Source organism: Ascaphus truei, chromosome 4 (genome assembly GCF_040206685.1).
Source record: "Ascaphus truei isolate aAscTru1 chromosome 4, aAscTru1.hap1, whole genome shotgun sequence".
Classification (NCBI taxonomy): Eukaryota; Metazoa; Chordata; class Amphibia; order Anura; family Ascaphidae; genus Ascaphus; species Ascaphus truei.
The window spans coordinates 260,563,745-260,588,607 of record NC_134486.1 but is presented as its reverse complement, the minus strand read 5'-3'; the positions used below and the strand labels follow the sequence as shown (position 1 = coordinate 260,588,607).

The 24,863-nt window shown below is 41.2% G+C and overlaps 1 protein-coding gene across 1 annotated transcript; it reads right to left on the bottom strand.

Moving 5' to 3' along the window:
* Positions 1–5,179: 5,179 nt before the first annotated feature.
* On the bottom strand, positions 5,180–8,076 carry TCF21 (transcription factor 21). Its single transcript, XM_075594790.1, has 2 exons — positions 7,476–8,076; positions 5,180–5,706 (listed from the first exon to the last, which is right to left on the bottom strand). The coding sequence occupies exons 1-2, from the start codon at positions 7,923–7,925 to the stop codon at positions 5,617–5,619; spliced, it is 540 nt and encodes a 179-aa protein (XP_075450905.1). The 5' UTR covers positions 7,926–8,076; the 3' UTR covers positions 5,180–5,616.
* Positions 8,077–24,863: the final 16,787 nt, after the last annotated feature.

Genomic DNA, 24,863 nt, shown 5'->3' with positions numbered 1-24,863 from the left:
CCTCCCGTCCGCTCTCCCCCCCCCTCCTCCCGTCCGCCCTCCCCCCCCCTCCTCCCGTCCGCCCTCCCGTTCGCTCTCCCCCCCCTCCTCCCGTCCGCTCTCCCCCCCCTCCTCCCGTCCGCTCTCCCCCCCCTCCTCCCGTCCGCTCTCCCCCCCTCCTCCCGTCCGCTCTCCTCCCCTCCCCTCCTCCCATCCGCTCTCCCCCCCTCCTCCCGTCCGCTGTCCCCCCCCTCCTCCCGTCCGCTGTCCCCCCCTCCTCCCGTCCGCTCTCCCCCGTCCTCCCGTCTGCTCTCCCCCCACCCTCCCGTCCGCTCTCCCCCCTCCCCCTCTCCCTCCTCCTCCCCCTTCTCCCCCTCCCCCTCCTCCCCCTCCTCCCCCTCCCCCTCCTCCTCCTCCCCCTCCTCCCCCTCCCCCTCCTCTCCCTCCCCCTCCCCCACCTCCCCCTCCTCCCCCTCACCCTCCTCCCCCTCACCCTCCTCCCCCTCCTCCCCCTCCCCCTCCTCCCCCTCCCCCTCCTCCCCCTCCTCCTAGCGGGAAATTTAACTCACGGGCAACGCCGGGTCTCTCAGCTAGTATTATATATTTGTGAAAGCACTGTATGCCTGTCTGCATCTTCCTGTGTCCCTAGGGGAAATCTCATTGGTCCCTTGGGCCGCCCGCCCCCGCACCTCTCATTGGCCTGAGGCGGAGTGACGACACACACACACACAAACACACACACACACACACACACACTGTTGCTTAGCCTCACTCTCCCCCGTCAGTTGGACCGCAGCTCACCTTCCACACACCCCCCCTCCTCTCCCGGTGCCCCTCACTCTCTCCCCCTTCCCCACCTCACCCAAATCCCCACGCTCCGCAACATCCCCAGCCGCACCATCACCCTCACCGTGCGCCGGCTCCCAGAGAGGGGAAGTGCGGCCCTCCTGCTCAGCAGCAAACTCCAAGCTCCTCCCCCCTCGCTCACAACGAGGAACGGAGGGGAAGCACGGCGCGGCCCGGGCCTCCTGCACTCCCCCTCACGTGCGCCGGCTCCTGGAGAGGGGAAGCGCGGCCCTCCTGCTCAGCAGCAAACTCCAGGCTCCCCCCCCCTTGCTCACAACGAGGAACGGAGGGGAAGCGTGGCGCGGCCCGGGCCTCCTGCACTCCCCCTCACGTGCGCCGGCTCCCGGATGGAGGGGAAGCGCGGCGCGGGCCTCCTCACGTGCAACGGCTCCCAGACGGAGGGTAAGCGCGGCGCGGGCCTCCTGCCACTCTTGCCCCCCCCCCCCGCCAGCTTCCCGAACTCACCTCCTGCCCCAGTCAGATGCCACGGGGTCAAGGTAAGTCACCCACTGTCTCCCACCCACGCACTGTCACCCACTCACTCAGTCAGTCACCCACCCACTCAGTCACCCACCCACTCACTCAGTCACCCACCCACTCAGTCACCCACCCACTCAGTCACCCACTCAGTCACCCACCCACTCAGTCACCCACTCAGTCACCCACCCACTCAGTCACCCACCCAGTCACCCACCCACCCATTCAGTCAGTCACCCAGTCACCCAGTCACCCACCCATTCAGTCAGTCACCCAGTCACCCACCCATTAGTCACCCACCCATTCAGTCAGTCACCCAGTCACCCACCCATTCAGTCAGTCACCCAGTCACCCGGGGGAAGCCCAACCCTGTCGTCCGCCCCCCCAAAATTAGACCCTGGGCAACGCCGGGTCTCTCAGCTAGTATATATATATATACTGTGCTGGAATGTATTGTATATACACAGCTACTGTAAAACCATGTGTTTATTGTTGCTGTTGTATAACTGAATGTACCACTATACTTGTATCATTCTGCAATCCCCTTTCCCATCTCCTTTTTTATTTCTGTATCCCGTTCCCTCAAACAGTAACTGGAAACATTTTGAAATAATTAAAAAAAAAAAAAAACTATAGTCCAATTTTGTAGGACATTTAGCATTTAACCTGTTTTTAGTTCAATTTTTGTCCTAGTCAGGGTTGTGGCTTTGGGAAACTGACCTCTGAAGTAGGGGAAAGTGCCACTTGCATGTGAAATCAATATGACAAGTCAACATACCCTTCACTGTCAGATACCAAAATAAACTTGGTCTGTCTTCATTAAATAGACTTATTGCAGCTGTGTTACTGCAAACATTGGCACTGCTATATGAAATGCATTATTCGAATACAAAACGATAAAAAGAAAACAGGGTGTGATGCTTTCATAAGATGAGATAATCACTTGAAGTGATACTATACCAGAAGCATTTGGTGACCGGATGTTAGTATGCAGAACCAAGCACTGCTCTGGCAGATATGAGGTTAATTCAGGCTGCCTGTCTGCTATGACTTTATTTTGTATGTATTTACTCATATAAAAAATATATATGATTGTTTTCTTTATACCAAGCAAACTACCAAGACAGTGGGGGTTTGAGCAATGTTTTCATATCTGAGGCCAGCCACTGTTTATGGCAAAGCCCAAATATGCTGATGGGGAAGGTCAGGAGTTCAGGGGATCTTCATATCCAAAGGTAGGCTGGTGGAAATACAAATGACACAAGATAGTGATACTGAAAGGAAAATAAGAAAAAAAAAAAAAAACCCCAGAAGAAACAACAAATGTCTTATTTTCTATTTTTTTAAACAGCCTAATAAATTACTGAGAGCTGAGAGTTGTGTGGCCACTCTGGTGATGTGGAATGTCCATGTCCCCAATATAACCATCATGCAGGGGGTGAAGATCCCCCCCTGCTTCAAGAGTGAGACATCTGATAGCAGGGCAGGTATCTGAGGGGAAGACAAATACTGAGAGGACGAGTGAAGCGGAAATGTAATGCTCTCTGCTAGTACAACAGTATAAATAACTGAAGACATCTTGTAAACAGTACGGTCATAACCCTGAAACATTAAACAGCTCTGGTGGGACCTAGTGGATGCGCTGCTCTCTTGCTGAGCTGGGTCCCACTATCTCGTTCTCTCTCCCTCACTCCTTTGCTTTGTTTATCTGAAGGTAATCTCGCTCTGACTTGGCCATCAACATGTTTAAAACGAAAATGTAGGGGAGAATAAACCCGTGCCACTTGGTTCTAGTTCCTTTCTGCAATATGCTGGAATGGAAGTTGTTAAAGAGGCAGTCCAAGCAGTTTACATTCTTTTTTAAAGTATTTTTGTTTTAATATAAGCACGCCTCTGTTTACCTTTAATGAAAACCAATGACCTAAGCTGCTGATCAATTCATTTTCCCGTGATGGATCAGCAAAATCCTACTTTCCAGTGTTCACTAAATTGGCTGCCTTTCCGTTTCAATCACTCCTTAAGTCAGTATAACTCAGCAGCTACAATGTATTCTTATATTACTAAGGTAACATTAGGTATTGTTACAATGTACAGCTAAAACTGCTGGGAATGTTGGCAACAATTAATCACAAGCAAAAAAGTGTTACAAATATCTTGCACTGCTGGGGAAGTATGCTAAATCTGCTAAAGAAATCAAAGGATGCTCAGAATATTAAAACTCATTAAAGGTTGCATTTAAAAAAAAGTAGTATTGTCTAATACTACAGAACTGATTTATTTAAAAAAAAAAACACACACTAGGATATTGCTTGGATTGTTCCTTTAACCCTCTGTGGCCTAAAGCTATATGGGTACATGATTTGTAATGATAAGGTGGAGGCCAAAGCTTGTGATGATGAGGCACTACAGGAGTTTGGTGAACTTCGGAGAAGTAAACAACCAACCTCTGGAACAAAACTAATATATAGATACAGTAGCAGAAAAAAAGCAAAGGACCTAGGCACTGCCCCCTAAAGTGATTGTTTGAAAACTTGTGTCAGGTCAATGTAACATTTGACAAGGGACGTCTGATAAATCACTGTATCTCATCTCTCAGATACTAAACATGAGGTCCTAAGCTCTAAGGAGCAATCATGATGCATCTATATATCAGATATGCAAAGTGCAATGCACTCAAGGTCCCTTATGACAATAAAGTGTCAGTATGTAAAATGGAGATAAGACAAAAACAGTAGGTGGCCTCACTAAATCAACCACATAACTAATGCAGACTCTTTGTGGGTTTGCGTTTAACTTGAAATGCTACTACTATCAATTTCCACGTTGACACAATAACGTTTACAAAGGGGAGTGCACTATATTTGAAGGTAGAGTTATTGCAATGCTCCAGATCACTATCTATTCACAGCCAGAAGACCACCTAAAACAATCAAGTGACAGAACACCCTTTCCCATAACAATGGACTTACTGTAAGTGGAAACAAAAACAACTGGTTCTTGCTGTTAATGGAAAAGGATCCCCAAAATAATTTTCAGAATTAAATGTACAGTAGGATTTTTAAAGAGATTTGACTGAAAGACTCAACATTCAATATATAAACATAAAAATATACCTGCGCACAAGCAAAAGCAGAGGAGACATTTCAAGCAGAGACAAGCAAAAGAACAGCATAACTCATCAACACCATTCTTGACCTCCGTTGCTTCTTCTTAATTAAATATTGCTAATTTACAGCATGTTTTTAAAGGGTCCTTAAACCTTATTCAGTGCCTAGAGGAAAGGGAATCTGAGTTCCCAATATACATTTTAAACTACATTTTAACATTCACCAATACTACTACTACTACTAGTGATAATAATAATAATAATAATGTTTTCTTCTCAAGCCAATTAGCATTAGTTATGAATATTGGCCCGATTTTGCACGCCACTTTTAGTTGTTGCTTCATTTAACCAAGTACTCACAAATCCCATAATATACAAATCCTATTAAAACCCTATCTATAGAATAATTCCCTTGATAAGAATACTACTCAGAATACTTGGGGTATGTATTATGGGGCCATTTGACTTGCTGGCTGCTATTGTATCAGATTCTTGAGTGTTGTGATTATCACTCAATTAGTGGGTGGAACACCTGATCCATATCATTGTTTGTGGAAGGGCAAAGGTGTGGGGATTGTACTGTATATCAGTGTTTCAATAGGATGCCTCCCCTCATATAGATTTGGCATAACGTATTGCCCTAGTTTTGCAGGTGGAAGGCTTTATACCCCCCCTCCTTCCTCCTCCCCACATCTATCCCTTCCTCCCTAAACTGCACACATTGTAATTTGAAAATAAATCTGCTTTTTTTTTTAATGAACACAAAACATATTTCATATATAAACAAATATTTATTCACAGACAAATCGAAACCTGTCTGAAGAAAAAAAAAATATATAGTTTTTTATTTTTTTATATAAATCTATATATCTGAAATGTGAGTTACTGCTGGACGTGACTATCAAAGCCAACTGTCTTTAGCACTCTACATTTAACAACATATCGTACAAAAATGCGTAAGGGTTTTCAGAGCTCTTGAACCAGCAAGGCTGCAGGACAGAAAAAGCTGTACAAGGTCATAAAGTTAAATAGAAAAGTGGGTTTTCTGGCAATGGTAATGTTGGTGGCTGTATATTTGGTCTCCTCTTCAGTATTGATCTCATTGTCTTTACAGTTTGTTTGTTTGTGTTTTCTTTTTGGTTGTTGTTCTTGCATAGCACAAACTGTCCCCCACTGCAGAGTATCTTTCCCATATAATATGTATAGGGTCAAGATGCTGTGGTCCCACACAAGCGGTTTGCGCTCACCACTTCTTTTAGGTCACTTTCAGGTTTTCCAGCCACCATAAATGGCCAAGTCTGCCAGAAAAACAAAAAGGACAACATCTGCTGTTATATTTGCAAGTGATGCAGCTTAATAACTTACGATCCGTTGTTATATATTAGTAATAAAAGAATACAAAACTGAAAAGAATAATGGGAAATGATAATATTTCACATTGTATATATATATATATATATATATATATATATATATATATATATATGTGTAATGTAATGTAATTGTAAAACACACACACATACACTATATATATATATACACTTACACACACACGTGTACATATATTAAACATATGTTATGCTGTACACTTACAAATGTTATATGTATATTTATATATGCATACGTGTGTGTACATTTAAAACAAAATATTTGTGTTGTGTAAACTATGGTAAAAAAATATTTCACACACACCGTATATATATATATATATATATATATATATATATATATATATATATATATATATATTTAAAAACATACATACATACATACATACATACATACATACATACATACAAGTACATTGATTCATCGTCTTTTTTTCATTCCAGACACCAGTCCTTAAATATTTTGTTAAAATCATTGAAAGAGAGAGATGTGTGTCTGTGTCTGCGTCTGTCTGTGTGTATGTATATATAACGGTATCGTCTATTCGTGTTTGATTATATATATATATATACACATACATACATACACACTGAACTCTGTTATGTGAAATGAGCATTGTTGTTTCACTAAAAACTACAATATTATCAGGAGAACCAGCTTTCTTTCGATATCCTGATTTTACCGAAGTGAAATGTGCTTTGCCTATTTGTATAAATTCATAATGTGTACAATGCAGAAACACAAATCAACCGTGGTTTTTAACATTGCAATTTGTTCTTAAGAGCAGTTTTTTTTAAATGTGGCTAAGGTAAAAGAAACGCACTTTGATCAACATTATTAATAAACATTATTTACTTATTAAAAAAAAAAAGCAACGTGTGACTGTTAGTTACTTAGTCATTTTCAGGAGAAACATTTAGAGTTCAATGCGAAAAAAAGACTTAATTTTGAAAGTGTACCGTGCAATTACCTAGATGTTCATGTTTGTGATTATGTAAAGCTTATTTAATTGCTTATGTAAATTCTATAAACACTGAACAAGGCCTTTTAAATGACACGGTTTTATAATAAAACTGTAAATAGACAGATTCAAATGTTGTGCTGATACTGTATTTTCCTTTATAGAAGTTAATAGCTTCACATGTTACTATTGTCCGCAGAGGACAGTTAAAAATAACAGTGCCTAGAAAAAATATGACTTTATATTGTTCTGTAGTTCTGCAGAGCAGATACTAAATGAAAATAACGGATATATAATCAGACCGGGGTATAAATATACCCAGCGAGTATTGAAACCATTAGTGCAGTGTTCAATGTCACCTTCATAAAGCAGTAATTCTGCAATGTAATGTCCTATTCTCTATCAATGCCCATGATGAAACTGTTGTTAAAGGTTTTCTGAAATGCAGAAGATCTAATAAACCGAATGATTTATTATAACCACATCCCAGCAGCACAATACTCACACCTACTATTTGCTTAATACTACTATTATTTCATTAAACACCGCTTCTATATAGGTGAAGGTGGTCACACTGTCATTTAACGTGTTAGATATTTGTCAGGAGAAATATACTAACGTTATATGCCTTATTATAATGTACATTTACAGAACTTAAGCTACCCTTTAATTCTAGATGAAGCCTTTATTATCCTTAAAAAAAAAAACCCCACTTACCAGGTTGACAGGATGGATGTACCCATTTTCATACTTGTCATTAGCCAGAATTTGTCTCAGGTGAGCTATATAACTTGATGCAAGCCTCAGGGTGTCTAGTTTGGAGAGTTTGGTGTCTGGAGGTACCCAAGGCAACGTGGTCTTGAGTCTCGAGAAAGCTTTGCTGAGCACTCTCATCCTGGCTCTCTCCCTGGCATTGGCTGCGTTTCTCTGGACATGCTTTCCTTCCTGGTTGACCCCATTCAATTGACTCTTCTTGCTGGCCGCTTTCCTCCTCTTGCCTGGTGCTCCTCTACCTTTCTTAGGAGAGCCATTGTCACACGTGGAGCTCTCCTCGTTGCTGTCATTGGATGCCACAAACTCTTTATTAGAATCCAGTTTGATGCCATCACACTCCAGCATTTCCAGATCTTGGAAGTCATCCACATCACTGAGGGAACCCGTAGACATGGTCAATGCTGGCTGTTTGCTGCTCCCTTCCCTTCTGGGATCAATGTGGGATTTAATGGAACAGAAAGGGTTATGTGTTTGATTAGCAACTACACTGGACACGCCTGTTACAAGTGTTTGTCCTAAAAAAGAGAGCTCTGGAATTTGATGTGGACAGTAGTAGTCATTTATTTGTGAGATGGAGAGGCGGATCGGGGCAGGGCTTGTGATAGAAGGGAGGAGAGACTTGGAAGAAGATGCATCTACTGCAGATCAGCCCCTCTCTACCAGCCCCCTCACTTTACCTCCCACTGTTGATCAGTCACTTTTACGAAATGGAAATTGCATACTGAATGTAATTGTAAAACACACACACATACACTATAACAAGGTTAGCATTTTTTTTTACCAATCACCCTTATATTATCCTGCTACTTTGCAGTGTTTTCTGTAAAGCAGGAATACATGGATCCCTTTCCCTTTGTTTACTGGATTAAAAACAAATAACATGGAGCTTAAAAAAATGGTATTTCAATTCCTGTTTACGTTTTCTTCCTTACTGTCAAGATTATCAGTGATACCACTCTTCTCAGACACCCAGCAAGAAGCGATGAAACCACTAATACAGGAAAGTACACACTTTGTAAACGTGGCACAATAACTATAACTATATATATATATATAAAAATTTTACTTGGCTTCAATATTTTTTTCCTTCTTTTGAGATATGAGTAAAACCCAGAAGCTTTTTTTTTTGTTCCAGAAAATGCCCCCATCCGCCCTTACTGCTATCTTGCAGTTTCTCCTGAAGGATTGGGCTCTTTAGCTGGGATCAGAGGTCACCTAGCCTCATTACAATTTGATTTAAGATAACATAACAACCTTCCCAACACTGCAGTGGATCCTAATACTCTTATGTAAAACGGATATTAAACTTGTATAAGTACATTTCTGAATGTGCTGTTTAATTAGCAAAAATACAATCATTGGGAATGTATTCCTAATTTTAAAAGAATAAGAACACACCAACTTTAATTTGTATATACAATTAGAAAATGTTCTTAGCATTAATATGTACACATACATGTGTGTGCTTGTGCGTAGATTGAGAGAGAAAAAGCCTAATACATACATCGTTTCTATATCTGTGCGAACACGACTAAGTTCAAATCCTGTTTACTATGAAGTTCATGCATTTTAACTTAAATAATCACTGCTTCCTCGTTACAACTGCACAGCACATTAAGATATCGTATCACCAGCCCAGAGCTCTGCTGGGGACCCTATAGGGTTGAATTAATTTATTTATTGTGTTAAAAAAATTAAACAGGGATCTAAAGGATGCACAACTGGAGAAAACCAACACACCAAAAAGACTTCTGCAGTTTTTAAAGTGAACATTTCAGGTTATATTTAATTATTTTACTATGGGAAATGCAGCAATTTTGCCCCAGTTTTGCAACCAGAATAGTTTGATAAATAGGACCGTCAGTGAGCAATGTTCTGGAGGGTGTTTAGTGGGCAATGTTCTGGAGGGTGTTTAGTGGGCAATGTTCTGGAGGGTGTTTAGTGGGCAATGTTCTGGAGGGTGTTTAGTGGGCAATGTTCTGGAGGGTGTTTAGTGGGCAATGTTCTGGAGGGTGTTTAGTGGGCAATGTTCTGGAGGGTGTTTAGTGGGCAATGTTCTGGAGGGTGTTTAGTGGGCGCTGCAGCAACATTCCTTTGATGCAAAATTGGTGCAATTCTGGAGAAACAACAAACAAAGTCAGAGGAGGACCAGCATTTTGCACGTTGTTATCATATACAGTATGGAATTTCCTTTGACCATCGCCAAATCTCAAACTGATGCACAAAGAGGGAAACAAAGATGTGAAGACGACTGAGACTGCGATTATTACAGACCCCCTGCGTAATGAGGATCATTTATTAGTGTCCCAGCTGCCAACCTGGGGCAAAACTAGTGTAAAAATACTGCACCGGATTAAACAAAGAACACCCCATTAATTTCAATTGGTATATTTTCTTTGATACATTCGGGGTCATTTTTCGCCCCAGATTTGCAGTTGGGAGACTTTGATAAATGACCTCCAATATATCTGTCTAGTCACCATGTTTAGGGCAATTACTGCATGGCGGTGTGGCTTTGTAAGTAACCCGCAACGTGTTTAATATAAGAGCTTATTAATGACCTCCCGTGTTCAAGTTCTTATCCCCTGAATTTCCTTGTATAATGCCTTCTGTTTAGTCAAATTGTTTGTCTATGTGTAGGTTTGCAGTGTCCTTTCCCCTTCATAGCTTAAACAATCAAGGTACTCATCAGAAGTAGATTTGGCCAACACTGCTTGGTCAAGTCACCTGTAGGGTCCCCTACTTGTTAGAGAAAGCTGCCCATCTTATTTCTGTTGCAAATTGTTTCCCCAAGTTTGCTCGTGTTTAGAGAAGTATCTATATCCATTGTGATGATGAATTGAAGAACTTGAGAAGTCTGTGCTGTTTCTTAGACCAGCTAACCATGGGTGGCATCTGGCAAGAAGCATCCAGACTCTCCAGACTGTCGTAAGCAAAAACGCCTGCTTCCAAAAATTAGGGAAACCCAACAGAGCTTCCTGATCATATTGCTCACCATTTCTCCAACAATTTGCCTGAGTTCTGTCACTTGTGCATCTTTTTAAAATGTTCGTACACGTCTCATGGTCCTTATTAAAGAGGCAGTCGGTTGTAGGACAAAAGTGTTAGGTTAGGTTAAACGTAGCAAATTCTTTTAAGTCCTGATAAATATAAATTAAAGAGGTATTTTTTTTTAACAATCTCTCTAATGTGTTTAGCTGATAAGACTGGTGGTCAGTTCTTAAAACTGGAGGTGGGTTTTGTTATTTAGTTCTTTACACTGTTTGTATATTAATTATGAAGCCATCATTAGTCAAACAGATAAACATACACACTGTAGCTAAAATGCTTGAAGAGAAAAGGGAAAACATTCATTTGTAACAATTACAAACAAATAAAATGGTTACTTTAATGATGATGGAATCTTTCCCAGGAAGCCAATTACACTGATCAGTTGTTTAAATATTTGTTTTTTGTCCTGCTACCTGGGACTGTTACTTTATATGTGGAAGAAGAAGCTGCTGGATATCATACTATTTCATTACATAAAATAGACTTACTGACGTTATACGTCAGCAAGTCTACAATATGTATATATATATATAAAAAATAATAATAATAAGACGTAATTGTTTAATGAACAATGCACAGACTGTGGGAGAAGCACAACGTTAGTGGCAGAAACTTGAATGCATTCTTGTATTCAGTTTTAATGACTGCATATCTTACAGGAGGATTTTGGAGAAATCGCCAATCATATTTTATTTAAAACTGTCAACATTTGTAACAATTAAAACATCTTTGACATTTTTATAGCAATACTCAGATTCTCTTATTTCTATCACAATGACTTTAAAATCTGCTGTTTAGCAACATTACATACATGTTTATTTTGTTGTTGATCTAATGACAACAAACTATTGCAGCAAAGGAACAATTTCAGGACACACACACACACACACACACACTAAAAAATATACTGATATCAGCACTACACTGCTCACCTATTTACCTGCCTCAAATAAATATAATGAATAATGTTATAGCTAACCTATTTATATTCATATAATAGGGTGCAACATACAATGTGGGAAAGAAAAATATTATTTAATATTTTTTCTCTCATAATATCTGCCGTGAAATAATACAAAATATATAACATTAAATATAAAATGAAGAATATATTTGAAAAAAATATGTAATATATAATGTTGTTCCTTAAAGTAAATGTCCAAAGAAAAATAAAGTTCATATAAAACAAAAGAATAATTCATTCTTTAGTTTATAGGTGACAGACCCTCAGAGCTCCTGTCATTTTTATCTATAATGTAAGTTCATGAAATAGGGAACGGACGTTAATTTTCTTCTTATTAACGGGTACCTTCAAAGCTAATGAGATGCAAAATAACGTCCTTTCGTCAAAGTATTAACTGTGATATTCATGTCTCAGAGATACGATCTCTGTTACACTACACATTGGTCAAACTTTAAGGCGCGTTATTAAGGCAGCGCTATTAACTGAGATTTTCATATGCGTTATAAAAAGCTGATGCACATCTTGTTATAATATTGAGAAATGTATAATTTTTACACTTATAACATTGTCACTTAATTATATGGTATACTGTATAATGTAATAATGACTGTATAAAGGATGGGTGTACAATAATGTATACCCATGCATACCTCAACAATATACAGGCATACCCCGGTTTAAGGAAACTCACTTTAAGTACACTCGTGAGTAAGTACATATCGCCCAATAGGCAAACAGCAGCTGACACATGCGCCTGGCAGCACATCCTGCACAGTAATACCGGCTCCCTACCTGTACCGAAGCTGTACGCAAGCGGGGAGACTATAGAGCCTTTACACATGTGTTATTTACATCAGTTCTGCACGTATATGACGATTGCAGTACAGTACATGCATCGATAAGTGGGGAAAAGGTAGTGCTTCACTTTAAGTACATTTTCACTTTACATACATGCTCCGGTCCCATTGCGTACGTTAATGTGGGGTATGCCTGTACATTCATATTTCATTTTTATTGATGTACAAATAAAATAAATGAAGGAAGGACGTCCTTCATTTATTTTAATTGTACATGAATAAAATTGCCATATTACCATATTTCCTAGATTCTAATACGCACCTTTCCCCCTATTTTCACGTCTGAAATCAGGATGCGTTTTAGAATCAATGTCTTTGAAAAGCGCTTCCCTGTCTCTGTCTTCCGCATCCTCATTGGCTGAACCACCGACCTCTCACCTCGCTGTCCCGTTCATCCGCTGGCCGATCCCATGGATGTGTCGGTGCCTTCGGGAGCGCCATGGAACACCGTCATTAAGAGCAAGAGGCATTTGTCCAGGGGTCACACAGGTACTGTGGCATTTAGAGCCGGCAGTGGACTGGGGAGGGAAATGTGTTGTTATTATAAGAACGCCCCCGGTTATTTCAGAGTGACCATTGTTTAGTGGCTGAGAATCACGTTGTATATCTAGGGTATCTCCCCGCCATTACTCATCACAGGGAAATGACACACTGCTTATTATTGCTACGTTTGCCCAGATTTACAGGGAACAGAATCCTATTCAACATCATAAATGCCTCTTCATCAAAGTGTTATCATTACATGCAGTGATACCTTCCATCTCCCTGCCATTACATACATACATACATACATACATACATACATACATACATACATACATAACGCACACGTGCACATGCGCACACACACACACACACACACACACACACACACACACACACACACACACACACACACACACACACACACACACACACACACACACACACACACACACACACACACACACACATATTTAATGCACATTTAATGTAGTGTTTCTCTTTTTCCCAACATTTTTTTATTAAATCAATGGTGCATCTTAGAATCGAGGAAATGCGGTAATTAATAAACCATAATATAGTTTCTGATGTGTTTCAGATATTTATAGGATCTACAATATATAACTTTGTATGGCACGTGCAGCTTTTTGTAATGAAACAGTTATGTTCTATACTCATTACATTGCTTTTCGGTTATTCCAAGAATTAACTCAATGATAGGCAGGGTCTGGATGTGAGTTAGGGCAGCTTTTGGAAGGTGCTAAATATCATAGCTTTATTATCATGTGCTAACATAAATGTAAGTCTGAGGATTTCCTTTGTTAGGTAAACTTCTAATTTGCATATGAGTAAGTCTAATGTCTGTTCAAATTTATCGATCCGTTATTTTTAGGGAAAATGCCAGGACATCGTAACTCTATGCACTTTTGGAGATTCGCATTACGGATATGGATTTGTCAAATTGACATTAACAGAACTTTAAAAAATGAGTGACCTTCTGAGGATGTACCCCATAGAATCTTAGGAAATTCACCAAAACAAGACATGGCTTAACATGGATATCCCTGCATTTCTCAGCATTCCATGCTGACCACCAGAAGAACAGGACACTTCTGTCACTGTGGGTATATATCTGGTGTAGTGTGCTACTGGTAGGCTTAAAAAAGACCAAAAGTGGGCATGTCCCAATGTGTTTCATCACAGCAAGCAACGTCTTTAGGGGTATTATTTATTTATTTATAAAATATTTTACCAGGAAGTAATACATTGAGAGTTACCTCTCGTTTTCAAGTATGCCCTGGACATAGTTAATATGACAAATACATGGTTACAAATACAGTTACATAAATGAACAGGGTATACATTATATACAATACATTGCATGCACAGTTAGAGAACATGTATATTATAGGCTTATGTAACAGTTACAGACCAGATTAAAATGTGAGACAGCCTTAGATTTGAAAGAACTTAAACTGGTGGTGGATGTGAGAGTCTCCGGTAAGTTGTTCCAGTTTTGGGGTGCACGGTAAGTGAAGGAGGAACGGCTGGATACTTTGTTGAGCCTTGGGACCATGAACAGTCTTTTGGAGTCTGATCTCAGGTGATAAGTGCTGCAAGTGGTAGGGGTGAGGAGCTTGTTCGATAGCTGGGTAGCTTGCCCAGAAAGTATTTGAAGGCAAGACAGGAAAGGTGAACTTTGCACCTAGACTCGAGTGATGACCAATCTAGTTCTTTGAGCATTTCGTAGTGATGTGTGTTGTAATTGCATTGGAGAACAATACTCAGGAGAGAATGGGGGTGGGGTGGGGGGGGTGAGAGGGAATGCTTTGGGGGAATACAAGGGAGTCAGAGAGATTGCAGAGGGGAGGAGGGGTTTGTAAGAGTGAATGGGGACATAGAAAAAGGGGGAGGAAGGGTGAAAAAGAATGGTGGGCAGGAGGGGAGAGAGAATGGGGGGAGTATGGGTAAGCGAGAGAGAATGGGGGAGGAGATAGGAGTGAGAGAATGGGGAGTGAGTGATAAGAATGGTGGGAGGAGGGGGAGAGAGAATGGGGGGGAGTATGGGTAAGTGAGAGAGAATGGGGGAGGAGGTAGGAGTGAGAGAATGGGGAGTGAGTGATAAGAATGGTGGGAGGAGGGGGAGAGAGAATGGAGAAGGAAGATAAATAATGGGGGAGGGGGGAGTAGAGGAGAGAGAATAAGGGATAGAGAGAAGGGGAGGAAGAGGGGGAGTGTGTGCGGATCTACAAAAAAAAAAATGGGGGGAGGGGGAGGAGAAGCAGCTGCTGGAACCTGCCCCAGGTGCAAAAATACCTAGTTCCTCCTCTGTTTATAAATATATAGATAAAAGGAAAGTCAGTGTGATACAGTTATGTAAGCCAAGGTGTCATGGATATGCAGGTACATACAACATGTAGGTAAAGATATTCAGCACACTTGGGATTTTCAATAGGGTATATTTACTGTAGTGATCGATGCATCGGTCCCTGTTGGGACCTTTTTCACAATACATTACATTACAATATACTGTACATGCATAATATCTCCTATTATCTTGTGAACTAAACATTGTGAAATATGTGGCATTTTAGTGCCTTTTACATATATCAAGACAATAAAACAGATTTCTCCTTTTCATTCAACCATTGACAGACATTTCTAAATGCATTTTGATATTTTTTTTAAGTATTATATATTTTAAGGAGCATTCTTGCAAATAGAAAATAATTCCAGTACAAATCCACGTAAAAATTAAAAAATGGTAACCTTTTGAAGTGTTTCATTTTGACAATAAACCTCTTACATAAATCTTGACCCCTTGCAGACACACTTACCTGAACACTTTTCTACTGTCTCGATACGTTCCTCCTACTTACCAATTAGATTGTAAGTTCTTCAGGGCAGGGGCTCCTTTTCTGAGTGTCACTTTTATGTTTGGAAGCACTTCTTCCCATTATGTGTCATTTGTATTATTTGTTATTTATATGATTATCACATGTATTGTATAACTGCTGTGAAGCGCTATGTACATGAATGGTGCTATATAAATAAAGATATACGTACATACATACAGCACTCTTCGGTGACCAAGTAAATAATATAAAATATCCAGAGGTGAGTTTTGACATTACAGTGTATTATTGAACTGAACATGACACTTTATTTTGGAAGTGTGGCTCTAGAGATCCCTTCTGTTCCCCCCACCTAATAATCAGCCTTGTATTAAAGGCCCACCTTCTTCTGATAAGTCTTCTTTGCAGAGTAGTGCTTTTAAATATGCCCCCTAACTTATAGTCACCCAATTTTTTACAAAGGTACATCATTCATCTGCAGATTTCACATACACCTTTTCACTAAGTGCCTTTAAACATGAATTGTTTAAAATAGAAACCAAATAACTAGAGTGCTGTCATTACAATCTAAACAACTAAATGCATAATTGAAGCAGTCGTACAAAAATAATATATATATATTTATTTTACTTCTTGTAAAATCCTCGCTTAAAACTCTAAATGTTACAGTTAATGTATTATTAAATAGTTTTGTTAAATTCTTTATTGCTGTTATGGGAAAACATGAACATTTTTTGTATAACGTAAGCACATGTTGAACCTAAAAAAAAAAAGAGAGACTTATTTAATACTTTTACAGGGCGATCGTATATGTTCAAGCACTAATCTGCTGTGTTATGTTTACAGTTCATTGTATGGTACATGAGGTAATGGCAGACAATAAGTTGTAAGGCTGGGAAGTAGCTAAACATATTTATTTATTATTTGGTAAACATAGAGACTTTCTAAATTCTAATCAATTAAATCTACTGACAAAAATAATTTCCCACAGAGACGTTTCAATAAGTCGCTTCTTCTCGGCTTCATCCTGGCAATGCTAACCAGTGCCGGATTACCCAATTACCTAATAGCACACTAGGCATGTGCCACTAGGGCGCCCCCGTAGGTTCCATTGGTGACTCTTATATATAGTCAGTTTTATTAAGGACACTACTTGTCTGTTCAGTACAGGTTTGTAACCGTTTCTTTACATGCGAGAGCCAGCACATCATACTGTATGTTCTCACGCGGCCACACTGCCCACACGGCTCGCTCTCCCTGTCTCTTCCATTTAGAACTTCATATAGGTAAGTTTTTTTTTTTAAGTTCATTTAGTTTTATTTTCATTTCGCGATTGTCAGCGTTTCTCACATTCCTTTTCTTTGATTTAATATTTGTTATAGTTTCATTCAATTTACATTCGATATCGTTTTTATCTTTTCTGACTCCAGTTTTTCTTTATAAGACACGAGAAAAGGAAACCTATAAGATAGCACTCTATCGCTGGCTGGTGGATTATAAAGTAATTAAAATATATTTTAATGTCAAACTAATGAATGTAAAAATTGGGGTGTTAAAAAAGACCAGAATTGTTGTGTGACTAGTGATCGTAGGATGAGCGCTATATGAGTGCTCACGATCAAACATGGATATTGTGATGAGCTACAGTTAGGTCGGAAATAATTGGACACTGACACAATTTTCATCATTTTGGCTCTGTACACCACCACAATGGATTTGAAATGAAACAACTGAGATGCAATAGAAGTGCAGAGTTTCAGCTTTAATTCAAGGGGTTGAACAAAAATATTGTATGAAACGTTTAGGAATTGCAACCATTTTCATACACAGTCCCCTTATTTCAGGGGCTCAAATGTGATTGGACAAATGAACACAATTATAAATAAAACGTTCATTTTTAATACTTTGTCGAGAATCCTTTGCAGGCAATGACTGCTTGAAGTCTGGAACGCATGGACATCACCAAACGCTGTGTTTCCTCCTTTGTGATGCTTTGCCAGGCCTATACTGCAGCTGTCTTCAGTTGTTGTTTATTCGTGGGTCTTTCTGCCTTAAGTTTTGCCTTCAGCAAGTGAAATGCATGCTCGATCAGGTTGAGACCATTTGATTGACTCGGCCATTGCAGAATATTCCACTTCTTTGCCTTAAAAAACTCCTGGTTTGCTTTCGCAGAATGTTTTGGGTCATTGTCCATCTGTAATGTGAAGCGCCGTCCAATAAACTTCGCTGAATTTGGCTGAATCTGAGCAGACAAAATATCCCTATACACTTCAGAATTCATCCGGCTGCTTCTGTCTTCAGCCATATCATCAATAAACACTAGTGACCCATTGTAAGCCATGCATGCCCATGCCATCACACTGCCTCCACCATGTTTTACAGATGATGTGGTATGCTTCGGATCACGAGCCGTTCCAAGCCTTCTCCATACTTTTTTCTTCCCATCATTCTGGTACCGGTTGATCTTAGTTTCATCTGTCCAAAGAATGCTGTTCCAGAGCTGGCTTTTTAAGATATTGTTTGGCAAAGTCTAATCTGGCCTTTCTATTCTTGAGGCTTATGAATGGTTTGCACCTTGTGGGAAACCCTCTGTATTTGCTCTCGTGAAGTCTGCTCTTTATGGTAGACTTGGATAATGATATGCCTACCTCCTGGAGAGTGTTCTTCACTTGGCTGGATGTTGTGAAGAGGTTTTTCATTACCATGGAAAGGATCCTACGATCATCCACCACTATTGTCTTCCGTGGACATCCAGGCCTTTTTGTGTTGCAGAGCTCACCAGTGCGTTCGTTTTTTCTCAGAATGTACCAAACTATTGATTTTGCCACTCCTAATGTTCCTGCTATTTCTCTTCTGGATTTTTTTTTTTTTTTCAGTTTTGCAGCAAGGAGAGTTTAGTTTAAAAAAAAAAATAATCCTATTTTTTATATTGACTGGAGCACAGTTTATTTGCTCAACTACAGTACAGTATGTAGAGAAACATCAGGCTTCACTCTCACAGTATATCTCTTATCAGCAGTTTATCCCATTTTAAAAGTCCTTTACAAAGGGCCTTCATCAGGGTTGAGCAGTTTATTGGCTTCACTTTTTCCCTTGGTGCAACCAAGAAAGTTTAATACATGTACACCCAAATCTTTTGACAATTGAGTTAAAATGTGCTTATATATTTATAGCCCATGTCCCCTTACCAGGGTGGGTCCCCGGCTATGGTACGCTTCCATGCAAGCCCCCATTTCTCCCTTTAGGTGCCGCGCAGTCAGCAAAGGCGGTGCGGCGAGATAGCTGGCAGCAAGAGGCGTAGGGAGGCTCCGGCGGCTCTCCACTGGTTGGCGCCGCCATCCGGGCGGGCTCTGCCATGTTGGAGTTTACCACGCGGGCTGGGAACGCTCACGCGTGCGTGGACGAGTGCAGCGGACATCTTGTGTGTGGCGAAATTGCCGCGCATGCGCAGCAGAGCGCCGGGAGTTGCGGCGGTTATCTTAGAGGTGGCAGACAAAGCGCAGGAGAAGGTAGAGATACAGGAGAAGTTAGAGACGCAGGAAGGTGCTCTAGATGTTGCGCATGTGCAGGAAAGTGGTGCGGCGGCCATTAGGATAGCGCAGGCGCAGATAGGAAAAGGTAGGCGGCAACTAGAGAGACGCCCATGCGGTCTCCATAGACAAGAGCCTCCTTGGGAACTACAGTTCCCAAGAGGCATAGCTGCAGGCAGTCAGATGTTTTAGCTTAGCGAATAGAGCTGAGGAATCCTCCTGTTAAGGGGAGGATCTAGTTAGGGATATTAGCAGGCTGGCAGGAAGGAAGTCAGTCAGGGATGGGAGGCAGACAGGGGAGGAGGTAGTTATGCAGGGTCAGTGACCAATGCACTAGGCCAGAGTACCCTCCCCAGGCCCCAGATAGATCTGAGTCACCAGTGAGTTGCTGCAGCTAGGGACAGACCCAAGGTAGGGCTGCTGCCATCTTAGCTGAGCAGGATAGCTAGCTGAGACAGTGTTGCTTTGCAGTGTAGCCACAGTAGTTAGCTTTGGCTGCTGCAAGAGGTGCCCCTAATTGCGAAAGGGGGTGTTTTCTATTGTATGCACAGTGTATGTTATATCACTAATGCCAGTTGCACGTGGTGAACTGCCAGAGTCTGGGATCAGACAGAATCTACAGTAAGAGATCTTCTGCATGCAGGGACTAGGCCAGAGGTAATCCCCCAGGGCCCGGTTAATCCCCTGTGACACTGTAGAGAATTAAGTGCATGAGATAGGGAAAGGCCTTAAGCTAGGGACTCCTTCACTATACTCATAGAGAGAGAGATGCTGCAGGACATTGCATGAATGCCAGTGCAGCTTGATAGCTGAAAGGATATCTGACTCCATAGCAGAGACTGTTTTTAAAGGATCATCCAGCTGGGGATCCCTCCCTGGAGGAGTCAGATGGTGTAATCATTCCTGCAAGGAGCAGCGCACCGCGCCGTGGGACCAAGTTGCGGAGTTACTGATTACTAAGGATTATCCTGATCAGGACTGATTAGGAAGGTAGTATATTAAGTGCACCACTGGGCCCAACACAGGGAAGCGCTACCCCTCACACTCACACTCACCTTATTGTTTGTGGACACTCAAGGGATAAGTGCCCAAGTACATTGCTACTCAAAGGACTATGGGTGACTTAATGATGGACATGTGGGCTGATTGGATGGTATGCATTCAGGGTGATGCAATGCTATCCATATGATGTAATGATGTAATGATGTAATGATGTAATGCAATGAGAGTTTCACTGAAGTTACCGTACATGCTTAGTAAATACTGTTTATTCCCATTGTGTGTAATTACTGTATGATTGGTCTGGTGAGGGCACACTCACACCACGTTGGGATCCCTCATCAGTGGAGGCGCTGCACCGAGTGTAAGTACACCCCAGGCTCCCAGTGGCGGAGGTTCAGGCCTCTTGTTAGCCTCACAGGTACAGCAGCATCAGTAGTTATAGTACCCTAGGGGTACACCCGCTATATATTTAACAAGCTCCTGCTCCATGCTCCGAAAAAGTTAATGAGTATGTAGTTGAAAAACAAACGTTGTCACCTTCAGGGGTTAAATAGGCACAGATTAAATGTCTATTTTTCTGAACACTTTCTCTGCATGGTGTGTGGTTTCTACAGTACATCACTAACCAGACCATCATGACAGGAATCCTTTCCACGTCACTAGACATAGCAATCACTGACAATGATTTAAAAAACTCTAGTACAACTTTAATTTAGCCTCCTCCCTATTGCAAACTAGCAGATAATGCATTATTTCTGTTAGTGCAGTCAACTCCACAATAAATTAAGTCAAAGATAAAGACTCGTTAAAAAATTGACAGCAGGGAACGTGTATTTATTAAGTCATGCTAGCTGCTTTAAAATCCCCTTGGTTTTGTTAAGAGTAATTTAATGAAGGTTCCTCATCCAGTCACTTAAACAAACATCTGAATTAATAAACTGATCTAGTGACACCCTAATAATATGTAAATTACGCACAACTGGAGGGGTTTATCCATATTTTAAACCTTCTTAATAATAGTAATTATTAAAAAGGCCTGAGACTTGTGCATAACCCTTCCCCCCCCCAAAAAAAAACCACAACACCAAGTTTTTCAAGGAAAAAGGCCTATTACTTCAAATGTGAAACCTATTTTAAAAGAAGGATTTAAATGTAACAAAGATACTTTGAATGGCTTAATTTTCCTCTACTCCTTTTTGTGTGATATCACCATGTGCTGCATAAGCGTTTGTATAAAATCCCCATCTCCTCCCTACTCATGTTTACTGTCTCTCTAACTGGGACAGAATGGGCTAACTCTCCCCATTCAGAGGCCCAGATGAAGAAAAGAACAGCCAAACGTTCGCTTTAAATATGATTACATTTGATAAAGGAGTTCATTGTTAATCTCTTGAGTGCCCTTGTAATGTCAACTGTATGTCATAGGGCCTGGTTCGTTGGTGTCCCTTCTGACGTACAGTGTACGGGCTAGGACATTCGGTCACAGCTGTTTCGTCGCAACCAAATAACCGCCGGCGCTTCGCTGCAACTCACCCTGCCGCCGCTGAGGTAAGTGTCTAAACTCCATACCTTAAAACCCCCAACCCTAAGCTCTTACCCTTACACCCCCTACCCTAAGCTCTTACCCTTACACCCCCTACCCTAACACCCTACTCTAACATCATACCCTAATCGCTAAAACCCCTTAAAGTAACCCCTACCCTAAATGATAAAACTCCATAAATTAACCTCCTACCCTAACTGTAAAAACTCCTCAAATGTACCCCCTACCCTAACCAGTAAAACCAACCTTAGCAGCGACCGGTGGCGGGGATTCCAGCGGCGGATCGGCTGCGAAGGAGGGTCCTTCTGCGGCCGAGCACCGGTAGTCATTTGGTCGCGGTGAAACAGCCACGACCAAATGTCCAATTCCGTCAGTGTATGTCATGGCACTTTTGAGTAGATCATGATGCGGCCAGAAACGTGGGATTTAGCGAAAATATTTAACTACAGAAGCCAGACTCCCATTTCTAAACTAAGAAATATAAAATAGTTAAGCCTGTTTAATGACAAATTTGCAATCTTCATGCAGGATATTGTAGATAATATAGAAATACAATGATAATGGATTTCACACTTTTATACAGCATTATATTAAACAGGGAAATGAAGGATTTATGTTAGTGTTAGGTTCCCTGGGTTGCTTTTGCAAATAAAACCCCACCCTAAAAAACCTACTGCAATCACTATTTACAATGGGAGAGCTCTGGCAAACTGATGCTAAATCTAATTTAACACAGGCCTGAGTGAACTAATGATATTTTATGGTGCCATGCGTTCTTTAAAATATATATTGTTGGCTGAAATATGTCATCTTTATTTATGCAAACAAGAAAAGGAAGCCCATCAAAAATATCTGCAGGTAACTTGGATGGAAATGATCCTATTTATTTATATTATTTATAAAATGTTTTACCAGGAAGGAATTGTGACAGTGATCATCTCGGATCAGGAGGAGGACCCGCAGGGCTGAGGTAGGGATGCAAATAAACTGACCACAACCCAGGGACAGAGTCCTGTAAGAGTATCCGTAGTTGGTATGGAAGCAGGGGTCAGGGCTGGCGGCAGAGGTGCAAGGTCCAGGAAACAGGCAGAGGTCAGGGCTGGCGGCCGATGTGCAAAGTCGAGGAGGCAAGCAGAGGTCAAGGCTGGAGGAAGACAGCGATGTCGGGGTCACAGTCCGGGTCAGCAACAGAAATTCAAGACAGACAAGCGGGTAAGGCATAACTGCAAAGACCAACAGGAGCTGCAAACACACAGAGCTTTGCTCGGCGACTCCCTATGGTAACTGCAGCCTTATAAAGCAGGGTGCCAGTACCCAAAATGGGTCATTAATGAGTGTATTTTCATGTATTTATATGACAACTTTTTCTACCATTGATCAGTGCTACTGATGCCATCCTTAGCATAAGTTTATGCTTCTTTGTATTTGTATTCTCATTGGCATTATTTGATTACCTTTCTCTATGTGATTTATACCCACTTGGTGCTCATCTTGTCCACAACCTTGTGGCTCATCTGTCTTCGTAATTATGTATGTGTTGTGCTACTATCATTCACCATATACACCCCCCTTGGCTGTACGACCTTCATTTCTGTCTCTTTAATGGGACAGGAGTGATATGTGCATACTGCGCATGCGTGTGACGTAATTCCACTATCTAGGGAACGTCCTGCCATGGGGGGCTTATCCCCACTGAGCCGCGCATGCGCATTAGAAACGCTTTATTCATTGGCCGGCATAATATGCTAGCATTGAGCGACATGGGGATATACAGGATGAATCCCCATGTCGTCATGCGCATGCGCATCCCTATGAGAGGGGAGTTAAATGTAAGCCATGCCCTCTTCTGTTGGGGAGGGCGCCCCCAGGGTACGGACACCTATTGGCTGATGAGAGGTAGCTGTGAGTCATACAGCAACGCATCAGGTAACTCCCAATGACGTCACGCGCATGCCCACCTGCAGTGTTGGGGACATTTTGCCAGTAGTGCCCTCTCCAGAGGGGGAGGGCGTTTCTAATACAGATTCGTGATTGGGTCTCTTTCTATGATGCTTCCTACGATATACGCAGTGAGTATGTTTACTATGCACACTCCTGCTAGTCATTTACTTATTAGGCACACTGTAGTTTTTTTATCAGGTGTTAATGCTCAGGGCTTTATTACAGATCCTTTTTAAGTGTGCATGTTATCCTTCCTACCTCACCACTCCCAGTAGAAGGCATCTGGCCGAAACGTGTAGGAGTGGGTGGTGTAGGCAGGATCCCTTGGTCTGTCCCCTCTTAGGGACACGTAATTATGGTTTGAGTTTCTTGTTCCTTGCCTCCTTCATGATTCTGCTGTATGTCTTATGTATAGGTGTTTTCAGACTTGCGTATACAGGCTATTTGAAGTGTGCCTCTTTCGGCCTTATATTTCTGGCTTTATCACATGTTTATGCACTGCATTATTAGAGACTATCTCAGAGATTCCTTAGGGAGAGCTTGCTATGACATTTTCGTGATTTAACCATTTGGCCAGGCCACTTCTTGCTTTTTTTAGCTCTTTTGTCTGTATTGAGCACATCACCTTGTCAGGGACATTTCAGCACACTATCTGTCTGATTTGAGACGGTTCTTTTCCTATTGTGGAATTGATTTTGGAGGTTTGTGTCAAGACTTACGTACAAGGGATCCATGCCTTGTTTTAAACTTTTCTCTGCCCTTTCTTTTATTTGTGTTTTGTGACAGCTATTCAATAAAGATGTTTTGATATATGTACTACTATGGTATACTAGAGTGCTTTGTTGTGGGGCTTTTTTCCTCTTTCTCTCATAATATATATATATATACTAGCTGAGAGACCCGGCGTTGCCCGGGATGTAAATGCTTAATAGGTAGTATTATTTATAAATCGTGGAACAATAGGTGAGTATTTGTTGTAAAGGTTGGATAATAATGTTGAAAAGAAAGATGGAATAAAATGTAATACGATGTTGTTTAAAAATGGTTTATTGTAAACACACCACAGTACAATGTATAATTTGGTGACATAACAGATGTAAAAATG